The sequence below is a fragment of the Gambusia affinis genome, linkage group LG15 (assembly GCF_019740435.1).
Source record: "Gambusia affinis linkage group LG15, SWU_Gaff_1.0, whole genome shotgun sequence".
NCBI classification, from domain to species: domain Eukaryota; kingdom Metazoa; phylum Chordata; class Actinopteri; order Cyprinodontiformes; family Poeciliidae; genus Gambusia; species Gambusia affinis.
In genome coordinates, this window is record NC_057882.1 from 22,845,248 (window position 1) to 22,866,177 (window position 20,930).

Here is a 20,930-nt window from a genome sequence, read left to right on the forward strand (position 1 = left end):
AAGAATAGACTTTAAAATGCTGTTGTTAGTTTATAAATCACTGAATGGTTTAGCACCACAATACATTAAAGATCTGCTGTTGTTGTTTCAACCTTCCAGACCTCTCAGGTCTTCTGGTTCTGGTTCTGCTCCGCATCCCCAGAACCAGAACCAAACGAGGAGAAGCGGCATTTAGCATCTATGCACCAAAAATTTGGAACAAACTTCTGGAAAACTGGAAGAAAACTGAAACTCTGACTTCCTTTACATCTAGACTAAAAACCCACCTCTTTAGGATTGCATTTGAAATGTAATCAATTACAAATTTATTGATGGAATCTGACTTAATGTTGTGTTTTGATTGTTGATTCTATGTTGCATTGTGTTTTTGTGTTTGATTTGACGTAAAGCACTTTGAAATGCCTTGCTGCTGAAATGTGCTATACAAATAAAATTTGATTTGATTTGATCTTTGTATTTAAGTCTATTGAATGCAATTTAAAAACTGCAATAGAGATGAAGAACATGGAAATCAAGTAAAACTGAGACAATATAATCTTATCCAGCCATGTTATACACCAGAAAGTCCATCAAAGATAAACAAATTAGCTAATGCTATATAGAAATGTATTTTTAAAGGGGCAGTATTATGTGTTTTCCAGGCATATAGTGCCATTTTATAGCATAATCAACCAACTATGTTACCCTCAGTTGTAACATGTCAAATAGGATTTAAAGAAAATTTATTTCCTGATTTAACTCCTTGTAATTGGATCTCTGTCACTTTAAAAACTCCTCCTCTTTCTGAAACTTTGCCCTCAGGAAGTCATCACACCAGTACTCCTCTATTAGCCTTTTAGCAACATTTTTACCAGCATTGAGAAGTTAATTGGTGCTGGCTAGTCTGAAGGAGCTGAGTAGGAGGGCAGACTCTAATGAGAGGGATGGTCTGTGAGGTGGAAGCTTGAAAACTGTAACTCCTAGGAGGAGCTGCGTCCTCGAAGGAGGAGCTAGGTCCAGCTAGGTGTTTTGGACAGTTGAATGGTTGCCATTTGAGATTAAAAGACTTCTCAAACATGCTTTAAAGAATTGAGGCAATACTACATGTATGTTTTTGATAAGGTAATACAATTAATATATTATGTAAACCTCAAAAAAATTCATTTTACATGATACCACCCCTTTAATTTAAGGACTAATGTCATTGCTTTTGGTCAAGCAATAGAAGCAACATTTTCCTTACAAATCCTACTGCGGGAGCTGTTTTCCTCCCAACTGCTCGAGGAACCGGGAGCCACATCTAGAACCTGCTCTGAGCATGACGCTGGCAGAGCCAGGGTCAGAGAGCTGTCTTGAATTGAGCTCTCCAGACTTCCTTTCCACACTGATGTTTCCTGAGTGTCCAGCCCCCTGACACGATTCAAGTCTGAGTTCCCATTCTGCCTCCGTGGAGAATTGGGGTATTTGTGTCTCTCACTACACCATCCACATGCCCCCTTCCATCCAAAGAGCCTTCCCTTCAAATGAAGGATCTCCTGGAAGGCGTGCCTGAAATCAGGACTGCGGCAGTAGATGAGGGGGTTGAAGGCAGAGTTGGAATAACCTAACCAGTTAAGGAATCGAAATAGTTCCTTATAGTCATCAAGATCTACAAATGCTGAGACAATATTGACAATGAAAAATGGTAGCCAACACAATGTGAAAGTTCCCATGATGATTCCCAGAGTTTTCACAGCCTTGTGCTCTTTAAGACAGAACTTGAGACGCTTTGCAGCAGATTGTCTGCCTTCTTTTTCTATCCCCACTCTATTTTCTTCTCTCTTCTCTTGCCTGTTGTCAGTATCCTCAGTTTGCTGCATGTTCAGTCTGTCCTCTCCATCTGCTCCTGTCCTGAGTTTATTCAGCGCAGGGCTGTCTTCTGGGTAAGTCAACAGTGCAGACTTATGTAGGTGGTAGAAGTGCCGTTGCCTTCCTCGGATCTTTTCCAGCTGCTTCTGAGCCTCTTGGAATACACGGGTGTAAAGGAAAATCATCACCACCAGCGGCAGATAGAAAGACACAATTGAGGAACAGACTGCATATGTCGCGTTGGTGTTGAATTCACAGCAGGTCTCACTGTATAAGCATTCAACAGCTGATTTTTTGTCTGACACCCAGACTTTGAGATAGATGGGCAGGAAGGAGATGAGCGAGGCCACTGCCCAAACCACAAACACCACCGTGAAAGCCCGAGCCCTGGAAAGCATCAACAGACAAGAAAGCTTAAACATGGGAAAGATGATAAAAAGCATGCAGATCAGTGACGGTTGTTATAAATCAGGAAACAAAACATCTACCTGTAAATTTCGCCTTTTAGGAAACCACTTTGCAAAGTGGTTTCCTAAATGGCCTTTCTGAAAAAGGCCATTTTATGAGACTTGGAATGAAAACACTTTGAAGAACAGGTTGCTTGGAGACTAACCAGATTAGTTTGTGTTAGCGTTTCTCAGATATGCATCTGCAGGTTGAAATGTCAAAATAGGGTAAAGTTGGGGGCATTGGCCTGTTGATGGTATCCATGTAAAACAAAGTTTTAAAACTTTACTGTTTCTAAAGCTCTGAAATTTTCCATCATAAGATTTTCATTGTTTGAATTACTTAATTGCGATGCCAGACGAAGTGCAGTGATTAGTATTTTCTCTGTGTTGTCTGGTGCATAAATGACTCTTTTCCATAAGTACATGCTCAATGTGGCTTGACTCAGCCTGAGCTTTAGTCAAAGCTCAACTCATTCAGTCTGTCTGAGCTAAAGAGTTGGTGTGCAGTAGACACTTCAAGCCTTTTGCCAAAGAAGGAATTGAAAACGTCCAGTGATTTCAAACCTTTAGAACCTTGCAAATCCAGATTCTTTTCATTTTTAAACCAGTATCCACTTCTAAACGACTAAAATGATCTGCACAACACAAAGCAAAAACTCAAGTTTGCTAATAACTTTTGCATGCTGGGTAAAACATGGCATTCATTTGGAAACAGGTGGTATTGTAAGCCAGCTGTTAAGTTTCACGTTTTACTTTAAACAACACACCAACAGCTTGATTTTTATATGTTTCAACATTAAGAAAGAAAAACAAACCCATGTTCTTTCAGAAGCATTAAAGAACTGCATGTTTTGATGGAAGTACATAATGATGCAGAGTTAAAAGGGCTAATAATTACCTTGGCAGAGCTTAACCTATTAGCTAGGGAATGGATAGCTAGGGTCAACTGCATACATTTGAAAAAAGTGCTTCAGGTTTTAAGGGGTTTGTAGGTTAACATTTTCCATCTAGCTGCTCTTCTGGCCACACCCAAGAAACTTTGTCAATAGACTGAAAACAACTTACAGTGTTTATCTGGCTGGAATTGTAAACACAGTTTTCTTCATGAAATTAAAATGATTCATATATTTATTGTGTAAAAGCTGTCTTACCTGGTGAGCAGTGTCGGATAGCGGAGAGGCCTTGTAATAGCAAGGTAGCGGTCCAGAGAAATCACACACAGTGTTTCTATGCTGGCTGTCACACACAACACATCAGTTGCCGTCCAGAAGTCACACATGAAGTTTCCGAACATCCAGCTTTTCAGCAGGATGTTACTGGAGCTAAAAGGGACCACGATTACACCCATGATGAGGTCAGCAACCGCCAGTGAGGCAATGAAGAGGTTGGTGATAGTTTGGAGCCTCTGGAAGCGCAGGATGGCTGTAATCACCATCACATTACCTGCACAGAAAACAATGACTATTTAACTAAAAGCATAAAATCCATCAGGTTTGATTCTCCAATTATCCAGCCATTGAAAGTGCAGCTCTTTACAAAAGTATTTACACCACTGGAATTTTTTTTAAAATGTTGTCACTCTGCAACCACAATTAATTTTATATGGATGTGAACACAGTACGAATTGGTACATGAGTATAAAGTGAAAGAAAATTGATAAAGAGTATTAACTTTTCTCAAAACTAAAAAGCTGAATGGTGTACCATGCCTTTATTTTCAGCCCCTTAAATAAAATCAACTGCAGTCACTTTCTGAGGTTATTTAATTATTGAAAAGAGTCCACTTGTGTGTAATGTAACCTGTACTGTAAACATCAATGAACAGCATCATGAAGAACAATGCAGTCACTGGATAAAACAGAACACAATGTTTTAAGAATCAGATTTTCAATTTACAGCTGGACAGTTGTTCTAAACAGACAGCTGGAGATGTAAAAGAATGGTTTAGATATAGATTTACTGAAGTGTTAGAATGACCTAGTCAAAGCCTAAATCTAAACCCATTCAAAAGTCTTTGACAAGATTGTAAAATCTTTTGTTCATATATGTTCTCTATCCACACTGACTGAGGTTAAGCAAAGACAAATATTGAAAATTCCAGTCTCAGGATATTTATTGATAATGGAGACATAATCCAAAAACTGGCAGCAACTGGTGGTTTAACCACTCAGCGTAGGTGAAAACAAATACACACCACAATATTTATACTTAAAGTTGCTTAAGATTTGCTTCTATTTTCCTCTGCTTCCAATTCTTTCCTGTTGGTTTATCACATAAAATCCAAATGAACTCAAGGAGATTTATGTTTGTAATGCATAATGTAACAGAGTTTCACATGTGTGAAAATGTTTGCAAGACACTGTGACCGGCATTTTTTATACTTACCAAAAACTATTGCTAGGACAAGAACAGCCATGGCAACACCAAGCAGCACAAGTTCCACATCATTATATTCTGGTGGTGAATTGGTGATATTGCTGAGTTGTGTCTGGTTCGTGGATGGTGGCACAAAAGTCACATCTCCCATGATCTACTGTCAAGACAAACAATAAGAAATAGTTGGTGATAATCGTTAAAGCAATCTGAGAAGCAACAAGAACATAAGAGGAGGTTAAATCTTTTACTATGCATGTGATAAGCTTTAATAACACATATGTAACATCTACTGTTTTTACAGGCTCAAGTTAAATGAGGACAAACATGAAACAAGTAAAAATCCAGCTTATTGATCTGACTATCTCTGAACCTTTACTCCCTCTCATCTGTGTTGCCAAATATGTAGTTTGTAGCAGATAGGAAAAATGTCTCCATGTGAATTTTAAATAAAAACTTTCATCATTGATTCATTCACAACAGCTGAACTCTACAACTGATTTAAATTCTCTTCAAACTTTGTGAAAAGATAAATTTGTGAAGAGTCTTGTATTTCACAGATGAAGATCCAAGAGAATAAGAGCTCTGACCAGGATTTCAGCTTGATGTCTCAATGCTAAAATGTCATTTTTTATTCGCTCTGAATAAAATTTTGATTTATTTGGAACTAACTCTAAGACTATCTTTTCCAATGACATGTTTAATTATTTAAAAACCATAATCAATGATTTTGCCCAAGCGATAATTTTGAACTTAAAAAACCTTTAAATCCCTCAAAAACATGGGGAAAAAGTGTGATTCTTATTAACTTTACATGATTTTCCAGACTTCCATGTTTCTAACTTTTGAAGCAAAGGAGAGGAAAATAATCTCAGTTGTGGATTAAAGTTCTACAGACATAATTTGTGATTATTTCACTGCAGTTGCACCTTAAATTGGACTAAAAACTACTTATGAGTTAGAGGAAGTTTGCAATATTCCTTATATTTTTAATGCACAAAAGCCTTTGTAAGATGTCCCTTAAGGAGTGTCACCCACACAGAGGAACAGCTGCTATGTCTGCTTTTAAACTCGCAATTGATTAATTCTAAATATTTTTTGCAGAGATGTTTTTTCATTGTATCTTGAGACATAGTCGCTCAAGAAATACTTTAACAACAGATGAACTTCTAATTTTGCTGAATTAACTTAATTAATATTACCACTTAGGTTATATTATTTTACTCATATAATTAAATGTAAACACTGATGATCAAGATGGGCGATATGCCACTCACATGTGTTGTATGTGCTAAAATTTGAAAGGAAAGCCCCAACTGTAGTAGAGTTTAAACTGGGAGGTGGCTAAAATAGGAACCAGTAAAATCTGTTTAGCACCTTCCCATAATAAACTCTAACCTTGAATCAAGTCTAGAAAGTACTGAGTTCCAACCAGGACCATTCTCTGGGCTATGCTACTCATTGGTTAAAAAATAAGTTTTTATTTTGTCGTTGTTGGGTTTTTTTTTAAACCTTATAGTGCTTTTAAGAAATAAAACACTAGAAGTGGAATAATACCTACAATAATACCTAAGAATGATTTGGTTTTTAAAGATGCATTAAAGAATTGTTGTTTTCTTTACGATTAATTTTCTCTAACAATGTGTTTTTGTCTTTGTATTTATTGTGTAATTATTTATACTTTGAACATATTGTTGCTCCTAAATTGGTAATATATGTATCACTTTAATCTGTATAAACTCTGAATTTTCAATTAAAAGAAGAATTTCTGTCACCATGTGGGACAGACAATAAATACATTTTTTTCAATACTATTCTAGTTTACAATTCAAATACTTAAGGTGAATGAACCTGCTAATGTTTTCACGTTGCAGTGGAGTGACATATTTACAGATGTAATGAATATAGGAAATGATATGCAGTGTTAAGTGAGGAAGGGTGTCTCCTTTAGCAATTGGTCTGAATGCAAAACTCACCATCAGACTTCTGTTCATCTCTCTCTTTTAATGAATGTGTCATATATTTACACAATTACACTATCTGCTTATATAAAGATAAACATTTCTTTTCAAAAGGTCAGTGACATTTAAAATAGGCCATGTTTAATGTAAATGCTTTTACCAAACCTTTCACTGAAGTTCTGGATTCTGTGGCTGTCTCATGAGCTGGTGTATGTGGTCATTCACAGTGGAAGCAAAATGTTCCTTGGTGTTATCATGAGTTCATCAGATTCAGCTTTTTGCATCTCATCTCAGTCAGATAACATTAATCCACAGGCTGCATGTGACATTGCTATAATATATTGTCAGTTCTTCACTTTGTCTCATCCGATATTGAAGTTATTATTAAGTCAAAGAGAGCTGTGCAAAATGCAGAAAAGGAAATTGAAGACACAGATGTCTCTGTTCAAACCACCATGTCATCAGAAGTCTAGAGCATTTTTCCGAACAAGTTTCAAGGATCAGAGTGTCCACTTTGTATACTTTGCTTTTGCACTGTGAGCTAATCAGCCCACTTAAGTATCCAACAAGCAAATAGGTTGTAGCTGGAAACAAGCTGGGCTTGCAACAGCCTGCAGCTAAAGTAAAATGCACATTATGTAACAAAGGTACAGGCCGACCAAAACCAAGGAGCTGAAAGAAATGGTAGTAAAACAAAACCCTTATTGCTGCAGTCATGCTGGATGCAATTTACAGCTGCAGTAAGCAGAATGCTGAACACAGAAATGTTAGAGAATTAAAACAAGGTGACCTTTTCTGCATCAAGCCATTACTATAAACTTTTGATTTCATAAGCATTTATTTATTACACATCATGCATGAACAAACCACTTTTATTTACACAGCGCTGACTGGCTGAGCAGAACGGCTCTTTTACTGAGGTGGCCTAATTAACAGCAGATGGATGCTGTTCCTTGTTTGCTATTCTGACTGTCCATGTCAAACATAGGGGGGTGGTTGGCACTGTTAGGTCAGCACAGGTTCAGGATATGGAGGTCTTTATAGGAAAGACATATATCTAACTGTAAACTTACAGAGGAGAGTTTGAATGCTTTAAGTGAAGTGCTGTAAAGTTATTTCCAGTGGTTGTTTCAAAACTGTAGTAGACAGATCACATATTCATATCACAGTGATTTTGTGGAAAATAAACCTAACAAATAGTCAAACCGACTAATTAAAACTACTCAAATGGAAAACATTCAAATCCACATGATATGTTATATTACCAGAAATTAAAGGGCTACATTTTCTCAAGGCACTGTTGAACCTTAAAAGTTACTGCTTTGTACTGCATTGTTTCAAACAATGCAACGTATTTGCATTGTTTGAAACAAACAACCTTTGGATTTTGTACTATTTTTTTCTGTGCATTTTGTGGTTGTCTGGAAATGAGGTAATTGACAATCAGCTAATCGAGTAAACAATACTAGTGAGAAAACAACATATGTATCAATGATGTCTTCCAAAGATGAACTTTGAACATAACAATACTGTCCTTTACATGGTGAGTGTAGCTCTTTCCACTCTGATCTAACTGGAAGTAAACAAAAGGCTTAAATAGGTTAACTTAGGACAACAACTAGATTGTTTATCTTAAAGGTAAATTATTTGAAACTAAACTTACCTGCTTAGTGACTTTGTGTGGTATATTTGTTTTTGAGCAGAGCTGCTGCTGAAAATCTATGCCTGTCCCCTCATTTTGTCTTTAGACCTAAAGCTACAATATAGCTAACTAAACTGGTCTTAATGTCTCAAATTACAGCACAGGAGCAAAAACAGGCAGAGATTGAGAGTTTACAGCAAAAGAAAAAAAATCAGAGGAATGAAGCTGTGGCTTAATGAATTTAATCACTTCAAGCTTTGTTCACTGAACACTGTGGAGTTATACAAAGCAGAAATAACAGCACATATTCTGTATTTAAATTAAATGAATGAAGATTTTGTCAGCTGACATGCAGAAACAGAATCTGGATTTTATTAAGAAGAAACACCAGCCTCTCAGTACTTATAGTATCAACATGAAATACACCTGGTAATACTTTTAGTAAAAAGCATGTCCTTAACGGTTAATTTTTTTTTTTCCAACTAAGGTATGGGAGATTATGAATTAGAGCTGAAAAAGTCACATATCCTGTAAACTAATTGATGTCATGATCTAAATATTATTAAAGATTTTTATTTTTACACTGACTGTGAAGTTACATAAAACTGTCAGTTCTTGACTTGGGTTAACTGACCAACAGACATTAACGTAGGACTACATCCTATGGAGTTTAGTTGTTTTAGTTTTAGTTGTTTTAAATGGATCATGGGTGTCCAGCTCCAGTCCTTGAGGTCAGGCGTCTTGCCATTTTTAGATGTGTGTCTGCTCCAAAACAGCTGATTCAAATGGTCCAAATACCTGGTGTGTCAAACTTCTGCAGACGGGCTGCTAATGAACCATCATTTGATTCAGGTGTGTTGATCCAGAGAGAGAACTAAAGTATCCAAAATGCCAACCCTTGAGGACTGACTTTAGACACTAATGAAATAAATCAAATCAACTAAAATGAAGTGGCTATCTGGCTGTCAGGTCTGTGATTTTTTTTTTTTTTCTGCAGGTAAGAAACATTTTACAAATAAAAACCTCACAAATCCTCAGTTTAAAATAATCAAACTATTCCTTTAGAGTGGCATCATTTATTTAATATTTGCATGTTCAGGATGTCTGTAAATGCTGTTTAGGTTAACGGGATTTTCCACTTAAAATGTTAACTGGCTTAATTCCAGCATAATCTAAACACTTGGAGAGCAATTTGATGGCATCTGTAAGGAGCAGCATTGATTCGCATATATTTACTCAGCTCCACAGCATGCCAGCGAGCAAAGGCGCTGAATATTTAGGACACATTGAAAGTGCCAAGGCAGATCATGACAGGTTTGTTGTTTTATGAAAAAGTTGCTCTCCTGTGTAAGCAATGCTGTCAACATCGCTCAAAAGGAGCTCAGATTATTATTTTTATTATATTTTTTTTTTGAGTAGAGTCAAAATTGTAAGTCTTTCTTTTGGATTTTTAGAGGATTTGTCATCATAGAGGAAAAAGTCCACATCCTTGTGCATATTACATGTCAGAAACATGATGGATCATCAGGAAACTCATTTTGAAAATCAATCTTTCATTACCTGTGCTCACCTGGCCCTTTCAGACATAATGAATGAGTAGAGGAGAGACTGGCCATGAGAGATGATGATGTGGTGCTCACTATTTCAGGCATTATTTTAATATTACAAGCATTTTATTATGATTTATAAATTTCTGCTATGACCAGTGCTTATCAGCTCCCCTTTTACCCTTTAACCTTATGACTCTTGAACTGTTTGCTGCCCTGCTCAGCTGATCAATAACTTTCTTGACAATTACCTGCAAAAACAGAGCAAGCAAAATGGACTCTGAACATCTCTGTGCTAGAGATCACTAAAGACACCCATGACCAACACTAAATGATTGTTTGATGTGTAAATATCAAAATAGCACAATAGCACAGATGAATTATCCACAACCCTAAATACAAAAAACAGACTCAGTCACACATTTAAACAACATTCATAAGCGCCTAAACACCCAACTTTTTCTGTGCTCAGTAGAATAAACATGTCACCAGAACAAACTGTTAAGTACAAGACTGAAAAGATTTTGCTGTCCAAATAACACAAACCATGTATGATAATTTTGACTGGTCTGAAAAATTATTTTCTGCTATGCTATTTTATTCCATCTGGCAACTGTGAGAATATAAGAAACAGAATCTGAATGGTTTAATTAATGTGAGATAAAATCCTTCAGAAAAAAGTGAATCATCTTATTTCTAATTTGAAGCCAAATCCTTAAGATAAACAATATGGCAATAATATCTCCCTAAAACATTTAATTAGCAATAAGAGTAGATGTCAGTTTTTTAATTCATACGTAAATGCACCCAGGGGAACACAGAGTGAGTGGAGCTCATGTATGTAAAGCAGACTTGCAGTGCTGTTTTCTTACCTCCAGGCTTTGCTCTCTTCAATCCAATAATTTCATTCTTGCAGTTCTTTTAAATCCACAACATTTTCGAACCGTGCTTCTCAGAAGGTCGGGCTCCACCTTTTGATAAGGTATTGAAACTATTACACAAGCACTTTGTCTTGCCTCTTCCTCTTTGTTCTCACTCATGTGTGTACTCAGTCTTTTCAGCCCTCAACCACACTTTGAAGCAGCTGAGCCTGTTGCCTTTATTTAAAGCAAGCACTCATGACATCACAGCAGGACAGTAGCCTATCAGACAACAAGGAACAGCTTTTAGTGCCTGAGGTGTTCTCTAGACAACTCAACAGCAGACAGTACATTTAAGGTTTTAGGAGTTTATACTTTAATTTTTAACATGTAGGAGAACTTCTTTTTTCAGATTCAGATCTTTGGATCACATGTAGAAGCAGTGAAGCAAAACCACAAACCTCCGCCTTTGGCTGCTGGAATGTTGTGCCATTTTAAACATTCACTTAAACATGCTCGTTCACATTGCTTTGTAGTCTGATATTTGGCCCCAAGGTTGTGTAAAAATATGTTGCTTGAATGCGATAGGCTGTTTTCTGTTTTTCTTGTCAAACATGTTAGTTTAGTCATGGCAGCAAAATGTCAAAATTTCACCTCCACCTACTTCATGTCATTATTTTTTAAAATAGTTGACCATCAAACTGCAACCACAGTTCCATCTATCAAAAACATGACTATTGGGTTGATTGGTTACTCTGAATTAGCCTCAGGTATTTGTCCATGCATGGCTGCTTGTCCTGAAAAGGGCTGGAAAAATTCCCAAAGTGTACCTTGCCTTGAATCCATGACGGTCAGTTTAAGGGCAAATTATACATTGCAGACACTTAAATCAAGACACCTTTGATTGTTTGGATAGTCGGCACGTCCAGGACTAGATCATGGTAACTTTCTCTCTTGGAAAATGATTCCTAGCCTTGTTTCTTCCTAGCAAAATGTTCCACCTCCTTCAATGTACTCATGTGCTTCCAGCTAGCTGGGCGATAGATCTCATAGTAACTCAGCTTATTAGAGGCCCAAGTCCTTTCATTATTTAATTGCACCTAAAATGAGCCATTTGAGGAGTTGTTGTGAATATGTACTACAAGTTCTTGTTTACTGCTTGGCTGGCTCCGCTTCTGACGGAGGAGCAGATGGACTGTCATGGAGCTCTGGGATTGTTTTTTGGTAGCCATCACTTAAGCTTTGTGCAATGTCTTAGTTTCTGCCTTGAGTGGCATGAATACTCACATTCAACTCACATTCATTGCATGACAGTTGTGGTTGCATGCATTGGCTTCCCTAAGGTATCATCACATATCCCTGGGTCAAATGTTACAATGAAACCATGGGAAAAACATCAAGCAGTCTTAAGAAAAACTAAATCCTTGGCATTACTTATACTTCCAACAGGGCAATGATGAAAAAAGCCACTACTACAATGATTTATGGAAATGGTAAGAGAAGAACATATTCGTTTCCTGAAGTGGGCTACAATGAGTGCAAAACATAATCACATCTGAAATATTTGTAAGGAACGGAGACAAGACAGAAACATAAACACAGTGTTGAAAGACAATTCTGTCAAAATCCCAGAGGAAGAAAGGAAGTTTGTTGATACAGACTTATGATTATGGAGAAAAAATGTAAATGGTATTAAAAAGGGAATTTCTAGTAAAAAATATGTCCCAAAAACCCTTAGTAGGAGAATTAAATGGAATTACTTATCTCACCCAATTCTAACCTGCTAAACTGTCTGGAAAACCTCTCTGCTGTTTCTACAATTAATTCCTGAAATGCTTCAATCAGTAAAGATTTTCTGCTGGCAGAGAAATGGTTAACTGAATACATAAAAATATACAAACAATAAATACAACTGCGGATAAACCATGGTTGTTGTATAGTTGCAGTGGAGTTAAAAACAATATTTTTCATACTTGGACTAGGACAATGTTTTTCAAAGTGGGAGGTCACCAGGTGGAGGTAAGGGGTCCTCAAGAAGATGGATGGACGATGAGGGAAAAAATGCAAACCTTAAAACAATAAATATTTATTTTATGTAATATCCTAATTTTATTATATCACTATTTGTTTTTCATTAATTACAAAGAATAATAATGTAAGCATTGATTTCCTCACAGAATAAAATTGTCTTTTAGGAGTATTATTGAGTGAACAGTCCAATTGATACTGGTACTGTTCTCTTTTCATCTGTGGATGATGAATTGACCTTTCTAACCCAACTCTGCTTGAATGATTGCACAGAATTATTCTAGAAATGTCTTGTGTGCATCATGGCCTGGATATTGTTTTCTCCTAATGTGTTTTAATAAACCCATGAGAGCTTTTCTGGAATTCTGTATTTATTTGGACATCAAATTAATCACCAGGGGATTTTATTTGTTCTGAATGTAACTTGTTGCACCACATTTTATTTGTTATTGCAGGTTAAAGGACATATGTCTGCCACATATGGAAGATCTTCCATTTGAAACCACAAGTTATTTTCCTCCCACTTCTGAATTTTGCTTTGATCCACTACAATAAAATATATTGACGTTTATGCTTAAAATCTTCACCAAATATAAAAAACTTCTAGTTGTAAAATTGATTTTGCTGGAACAGTAAAGTTAATCTTTTGGATAAATCCCCTGATGTAATTGCTCTACAGTGTTGTGGGACACAGAGTCTGAGAACCTTCAGAAGAAGCACAAGCCACAACACAAACTAGCCAAAATCACCAGGTTGAACCATCTGACTGTCTCTTCTGTGAACATTGCGTTCTGGCAGTCTTATCATGAGCATAACCTCAATAATAACCACCCACACAGACCACATGGGTGGAGATGCTGATGTGGAATAAGAGCAGAATGCCAGCACTAGAGCCGCAAAGAAGCAATCCAACACAATCCACACACTCATTAACACACCCAAACCCTGTTTTATGGCTTTTACTAAAATATGTTTGATTTTACAAGTACGGAGTGATGCTTGTTGGTTAAAAGAAGCCACATGTTGTCTAGATAAGGCTAGGCTTCTGTCAGATGATTTGTGTATTGACAGTGCAATCATGCTTTGTGCTTGAGCTGCTTAAGGGAGACAGGAAGCACTCAAGCTTTGCAGAAAGAGCTCCACACAGACTCCTTTTATTTTTCTATCTTTCATCGTCCTTTAATCAGCTCCTTCCTCCTGATGACGTCTTTTTAGCCATATTTGCCCAGTAGCAAAAATACCTTATCAGTGACATGTTTGACCATTTGAAGTCAAAGGTTCATTGTTAGTTATCTTTTGATCTGCCAGCTGATCTGCACTTTGCATTGTCTGGGTGGGGCAGTGAACACTCTGCTCATGCAAACCACAGCTGGGGCCCTCAAAAACTTTATCTGAAGATTTTCTTCCCCTTTTTTTCACCTCCGGAGGAAACTACATATGGTATCACAAAGAATTTAGTACAACCACAGGTAGCCATGTGTCTAAAATCCCTTAAAAAGAACAAATAAGTAAATGGGTCATAATGTATGGTTATATCCTACTGACCAACACATTCCTCTCAGTGCCTCTTCCTGTCCGTGACTTTTCTCTTCCTCTATCCCTCCTTATGCTTTACTCCACCCTCAGCACCTACACCTAATCTGGAGGCATCCTGTACTAATAAAGCCCCCCTGAATTAACCCCTTGACTCTCCACTGAATGATCGTAATGCGCTTCAAGTTAGCAAAACAATGTTTTATTCTATCACAAAAAACAATTTTTTATTTTATTTTATGCTATCAACTCAAGCTAGTGCTTAATAAGATGATATGAATAATTATCTGAAAAGTGTGGTATACAAGTCCTGCTGCAGATTTTCAACTGACTTTATTTCTGGTCTTTGACTAAGCCATTGTAAAACACAACATAAACCATTCCATTATTGTTCTGTCTGTATATTTAGTGTTGTTTTCCAGTGTCGTGTCTTTAGCAGCCTCTATATTTTTGCCAGAAATTCCCTGAATTCATTAAATCAAGTCAACTTTATCTGTATATCAGATTTCAGTAACGAGGCAGATCAAAGTGTTTTACATAATAAAAACATAACTCAATAAACAAGCACCTGCTGAAAAAAAGGTTCATGTCTATCTTATTTTTTCTAAAAGTAACATTTTGGTCTCTTCCAATCAGAGCACCTTGAGTTTAAAGTCACCTATACGGGTTGTGGCAAACTGAAAATGGGCTTTTATGGCTTTCTTTCAGCCATTGTTCCTCAAAGGACAGTTTTAAGTGCATGATTAATTGTCCTTTCCACAGATTCTCCCACCTTGAGTTGTGGAACTCTCCAAAAATTACAAGTTTTGTAGGAGCTTCTTTGATTAATACTTTCCTTTTCTGGCCCGTCAGTGTTGGTACATGTGTATGTATTTATAGGGTTACAACTGTCCTTACTCACTTTTTGGGGAGTGATAGTTTGAATGATTTCATTTCCTGTTCCTGTTTGTGCTAGCATATCACCAAACATCCTAATAAAATAAATTGTCACTTTGATAATCCATGTTTAGTGGTAGATGTAAGCAGATGTGTGATGCTTGGTCATAAACACGTTGTTCCAATTGTAGCTTAACCTGCTTTTATTAGTAGCAATCAGATTGTTAATTTGGAATAAAAAAGAAAAGCAATCTCTATCTTCACAACACACAGCAGAACAGTTGAGGTTTTCACCAAAGACATTAAGTTCACTCCAGAGATTAATCTTCAGCTGAAAAAAAAGGTGCAGTGTTGTCTTAGTGCAGTTTGTTTGTTCTTCTCAGAGAAGCCGGCTCTGTGAGATACATCCTGTACATACGGCGTACACTGGGGCCGCTGAGACCGTGCTAAACTGTTTCCTGCTGCTACATCCCATGCAGCAGCAAGTCTGTGAGTGCATCGTCTTTTTTTCCCATGTCAAGAGCTGACAGTGGCTGCATAGCTTTTCCGGAGACTTTTGATATTTTGATTCACTGCAGTAATTTGAAAGTTGCTGACTCTTATATTTGCAGGTGCAGCTGAAGTAGCTGCCATGGGCACTTGTTACTGTGGTTGCATGTTGGCTTAGTTTCACTTATCAGTACTGTAGTCACAGAAGGTGGTTCTCCTCTACAGGTTGCATAAAAAGGCATAGCTGTATTCAGTTGTAGCGGCTGCTGCTGCAACTACAACACTGATATAGAAATTGTTCTAAAAGACAATAGATTCATTTTTGTTTAAATGCTTATTGCGACCAGTGATGTTATAATAATTATTTTTTCAAAGAGCTTCAAGCAGTTAGAATTCTTACAATGGATTTCAATGAAATCATTAAAGCTGCATCACTTAAGGTTTCTGTTTTTGTTTTACTTTTTCTTCTTTAACGTCGTATCTGGTGAAGCAATCAGAATTGTTGCCTGCGTTCTAATGAGAAGTCCAGCAGATTTACTTTTACAGGCAGATCATCATGTCTTTCATAAAAAAAATTTAATTTAAAAAAGCTGTGTCATATCAACAATAAAACCTGGAAGCAGTAGAGTGCTGCTTGGCTTCTTTAGGACATAATAATGGGGCCATGAATTCTGCTGTCTACCAGAACAACCTGAAGGAGAATAGCCAGCCGTCAGCTGAGAACAACCACATTTGGACATTGCAGGAAGCCAGTTATCCAAAACAACCAAGTTTTCTCAACATCTCATTCTATTCCTACATTTTTCTCTTAACAGTTGTCTTTCTCTGTGATCCACACGGACGTCATTTGCGATTCTTTCCTGCAAGTTCTCTGCTCAGCAAAGACCTCAGAGAATTCCTGGCTGTCCAAACACATCTGCTCCAGCTACTTTGGACAAGAACCAAAGCTGTGGAAGGCTGACTCCATACTAATGTTCAAACAATGTGAGGGAGGATTTGGTCTGCCAGGGGAGATGCTTAAGCCTGCAAGTCTGTGCAAACTTAAGAACTCACGATGGGTGGTAAGAGCTACAGCTTGCAGCAACTCTGGGATGCATTACTCGTATTCTGTGACTTTGTAGAACGTTGTTCCTTTGTAATCTTCACATTGCTGCTCCAATAAAATAAGACATCCTGGGTGTCTTGTGTTAAAGATTACCTTACTCAAAAACCTGAGTATTTTAAAAGTTTTTGCCCTGAAAAGAAATCTATCAGTGATTTGGTGATCAACAAACAACTAGAAACGTCTGAGATGAAACGTAATATTCTGTAACAGAGCGATTCAAACGTGGGGTAAATTGATTTTCTCTTTTTGTGGATGTACTGTACACAAGGTGTGGTTTGTCTTCTATTTAAAGAAATAAGATGATTATGTTTTGATTTATCAGTCCTACTTTAATCTTCTACATCTATAAATCAGAAAAAGTTTGGGTGTACACATCTGACCTCTGACCTCTGGATTTGTTTTTAATCAACAATAAATCTGTCTGTAAAGCAACAAAGCCTTGACACTAAGATCACGAGTACGACCCTTTAATCGTAGGAAGTGGAGGCAGATCAGGTTATACACTTACACACACACCCTCACACACACACACCCATGCCCACACACACACACATGCACGCGCCCACATACGTACACAATGGCTCTGACCTCACCTTCAACCTGTCCCATTTCCTGGCTGATAAACATTCAAACACACAATGTGTATTAAAGACCTTTTGGCTTTTGCAAAGAGCAAAGTTTGTCGTCCAAACGGAGGACAACTCCGGGCTATAAATATAATCAGAATCACATTTGTTTTCAGAAGTTTACATATGATTATCCCAATGTACAGTATTGTACAATGTACAGTTGTTATTTGAACCAAAATTTTAATTCATATTTTTGAATGTGTTGTAGACTTTCTCTCATCACAGCAGTCAAAATTATATAAGACCTTTTTTGATTGATTCTTTTTAATTATCCTACTTAGTTGCACATTTCTTTGAATCTTAGTATGTCATTTTTTATATCTGTACAGTATTTTATGCTTTAAATTTGACCCTAACATGCAGTCTCTTATCTTTATTTTCTATTTTAACATTTGTGCAAATCACTTTGCTGGTACACTTAAATTTTCACACTGTGGGATTATAGATATTCTATTCTATACACACATTCCACATTCAGTGTTGCTGAAGGTTTTTGCTCTGTTCTCATAAGTGATCGTATGTGATCCTACTTTTTAATTTTTCTATGTTAGCATTTATAAAGCAGATTTGTTTGACAACATTTATCGGACTGACACATTTTCAAAATTCAGGACAGTCCAACTTAAATGTCAAGAAAGATTCAGGAGATAAAACTTCAGATTTACACAAGCAGGAAAAGTCTCTTGGAGTCATTTATAAACAAATTCAGATTCCAAGATCATCACTTTAAATAAATACAAGTTATTTGGATGAGTCACCACTTTGCCTCGAAGAAGTCCTGAACTGTTCCTGTTACATGAAAGGAAGCTGGCGAAACCTTGGAACCTCTGATGCTTTAAGCGTAACGTGAACTGATAGCAGCTGGAAAACCAGCGTCAACATCCAGTAAGTCTGAACTGAGAAAGTGTGAAATTCTGCTTTATAATTTACACCTTTAGATTTGGCAAACATTTGCAGCTACCTGCACAGATAGGCCAAATCTCTTTTAAAGAAAAGTTTTTCAATTAGAAAAGTATGAGCTGCGAGTCTGTTTGAATTGTTTTTTCAATTCAAATATCAATATTTGACACTTATACTGCAGTGTTGTTTTGATCCTAGTTTTGCTGATTTGTTGCACAAATTGGGTAGAATAATTGAGAGAAATTATAGCATCCTCAAAATCCTTGTGGCCTAAGTCATCCAGAATGGATTAAGCAATGTGACAACCCAATTCCTGAATGACAAGCTCAACTAAGCTGAAAATTTGTGAACTATGCTCAGATTTCAGGTCTGCACCGGGACACCAATCAAATTAAATGTGTTCTGCTGTCTCTGCTAACAACAGAGGTCAAACATCCAGTCACAATTATGCCAGAAGCTCAATAACGGATTTACAAAGTTCATCTGAGAGAACTTGAACTTGTTTAGGGATATTTAGCCAAACATTTGTGGGGCTGTGTGAACATATTTGAGCCTGAATGTTTAATTTAAACCCAATCACTTCATCCTGATCCATCTAAATTAATCTAGAGTGTCACTAAGAAGTGTTCACCTCCTAGTGTGACAGAAAATCTTAGCTTTTTTGCTACACTTAGATATTTCAGATCATCATGTATTTGCAATAACTGATACATTTTTGCATCATTACAGATTAATTACAGTTTGCTATTTTTTGCTTAATCATTTTCATTCGGCTACACTGGAGAGTTTTCTACCATGATCAAAATATTTGTTTTTACCACAGTTTCCAAATCCAACCTTTGACCAGGCCATTCATTTAATTATTTTTCTGTTGCATTATTAATAAGTGCACTTCAATTTAAGATACTGGCTTGAGATTTTTCTTCAGGATTTTCTGGTAGACAGGATAATTTAAGGAACCATAATTTACTGTCATTTGTCCAGGCTCTAAAACAGCAAAGCAGCCCCAGAATACCAAACTACCACCACCATGTTTGACTGGTAAGATCTTCTTTTTCTGAAATGTTGCGTTAATTTAAATTGATAGTTGATATGTAATTGATATGATATATTGTATGATATTCAGGATGAAGGCTTCAGACAAGAACTGTAGTAGAACCCTAGATAAGCAACATTTTCAAGTAATAGAAGGCTCTGCTTAAAATCTAAAAATCATCTTATGTTGTTTAAAATTTCTTTGAATAACATTCCTGAAGTCATTTCAGTAACAAATTCATAACTGTGAGGCCCACCTAGAGATAAGAGGCACATAGGGGAGTTTAAATATACAGTTTGGCTCCTTATCTTAACCTGAGGGTGAGAAAAGGGTTTAAATAACTCCAGAACATTTTAAAAACTCCCTGACAAGAACATAATATAATATATAATATATAAAACAGTAAATACCCATCATGTTACTGAAAACTTCAGCTGCAGGTTCAAGAAAGTTTATAGAGCTATGAGAGCTTATTCTGTCTGAATGTGTTAGGAAACCTTTTGAAAATAGTACCACCCTTCCTGAACTGGTACAGGGGGCTCCAGGGTGGACGAGGTTAAGGCTTGCAGAGGTCAGCTTGAGAATATACAGCTGACATTCTGACCTTCCCTGAGCCCAAACACAACTCAAGATCTTCAAACAGGGCCCTCTAGTACACAGTGTTACTGCTGGTCAACCTTCATTATAACTTTAAAAACCTGAAACTTCTCTAGTCAGAGGTCCCTCTTCTGTGGGATGATGCAGTGGGACATATCGCAGGAAATGTCTTTTGAAATTCAGTTCATTTTAATTTATGTTAGGCTATGTTGTCTCAGTTTATGCAATTAATTATGTAAGTTTTGACTTCAGTTGATTTTGTGCTTCTTTTTTTGTTTTTACTTTTCTGTTTGGTGTCTTCATCTTTACATGATCAGAATGTAGTTGCTCACTGTCTGTTTTGGTTACGTTTGTGATTTGCCCTTGAAGTTGTCATCAGGGTTGTTTCCTAAAACTTTTAACCAGGAAACCTTTGAGCTCCCACAGGAAGCTGTCTGTCCAGGAAAGCATGCCATCTCTTAGTGACTCAATGTGGAATAAAGTGAATGAGGAAGAAATCTAGGAGCCAGGAATTTCAGCTGGCCAAAGATTTAAGAATATAATGATCATCAGACTGTAAGAATACATTTTGGAGGGCACTCAAAATTGGCCATTTGAATTATGAACATTTCAATTAAGCATACTTTTTTCCTAATATAAAGGCTAATAATAGCAGAATTCTTACAATCTTGGATAACCCAATTAAACTTGGGCATGTAGATATGATTAATTTCCACAGCAAAGAGAAAAACCGTTAAAGTACAACTCAAAACCTCCTCTTTCTCGCTCTCTGTATCAGCATAGCTACGAGCAGGCTCGTTGCCATTGCAAATGACAAAAGCGCCACACAAAAAAAAAGCAAAAAAAAAAAAACACTTAAATATTTCCCCCACAAAAAGCAGAATATTCAGTCTGTTGCAGTAGTATGGTTTTATGTTTAATGTTTATTTTTCGATTATTAATAAGTGATTGCCGTGGTACGAGGAGAAAACTATAAATATATCGCTGCACTATTTTATTGGCGACGTACAGACGGGAGGAGCATGCTCTCCTAGAATGGCAGCCAGTAGCGAGCGAGAGGTTGATCAATCTCAGGTGAG

General features: G+C 36.8%; 1 protein-coding gene across 2 annotated transcripts; it reads right to left on the reverse strand.

Annotated features, from left to right (window-relative positions):
• Nucleotides 1–373: 373 nt before the first annotated feature.
• Nucleotides 374–10,854, reverse strand: LOC122844574 (beta-2 adrenergic receptor-like). 2 transcript variants are annotated; one of them, XM_044140169.1, is made up of 4 exons: nucleotides 10,671–10,854; nucleotides 4,661–4,805; nucleotides 3,428–3,719; nucleotides 374–2,214 (listed from the first exon to the last, which is right to left on the reverse strand). In XM_044140169.1, exons 2-4 carry the CDS (start codon nucleotides 4,800–4,802, stop codon nucleotides 1,194–1,196), a joined length of 1,455 nt encoding a protein of 484 aa, XP_043996104.1. In that variant the 5' UTR covers nucleotides 4,803–4,805; nucleotides 10,671–10,854; the 3' UTR covers nucleotides 374–1,193. The 2 variants fall into 2 exon arrangements, with proteins under 2 accessions (XP_043996104.1, XP_043996103.1); XM_044140168.1 differs by having other exon boundaries at nucleotides 4,661–4,808.
• Between the last annotated feature and the right edge of the window lie 10,076 nt (nucleotides 10,855–20,930).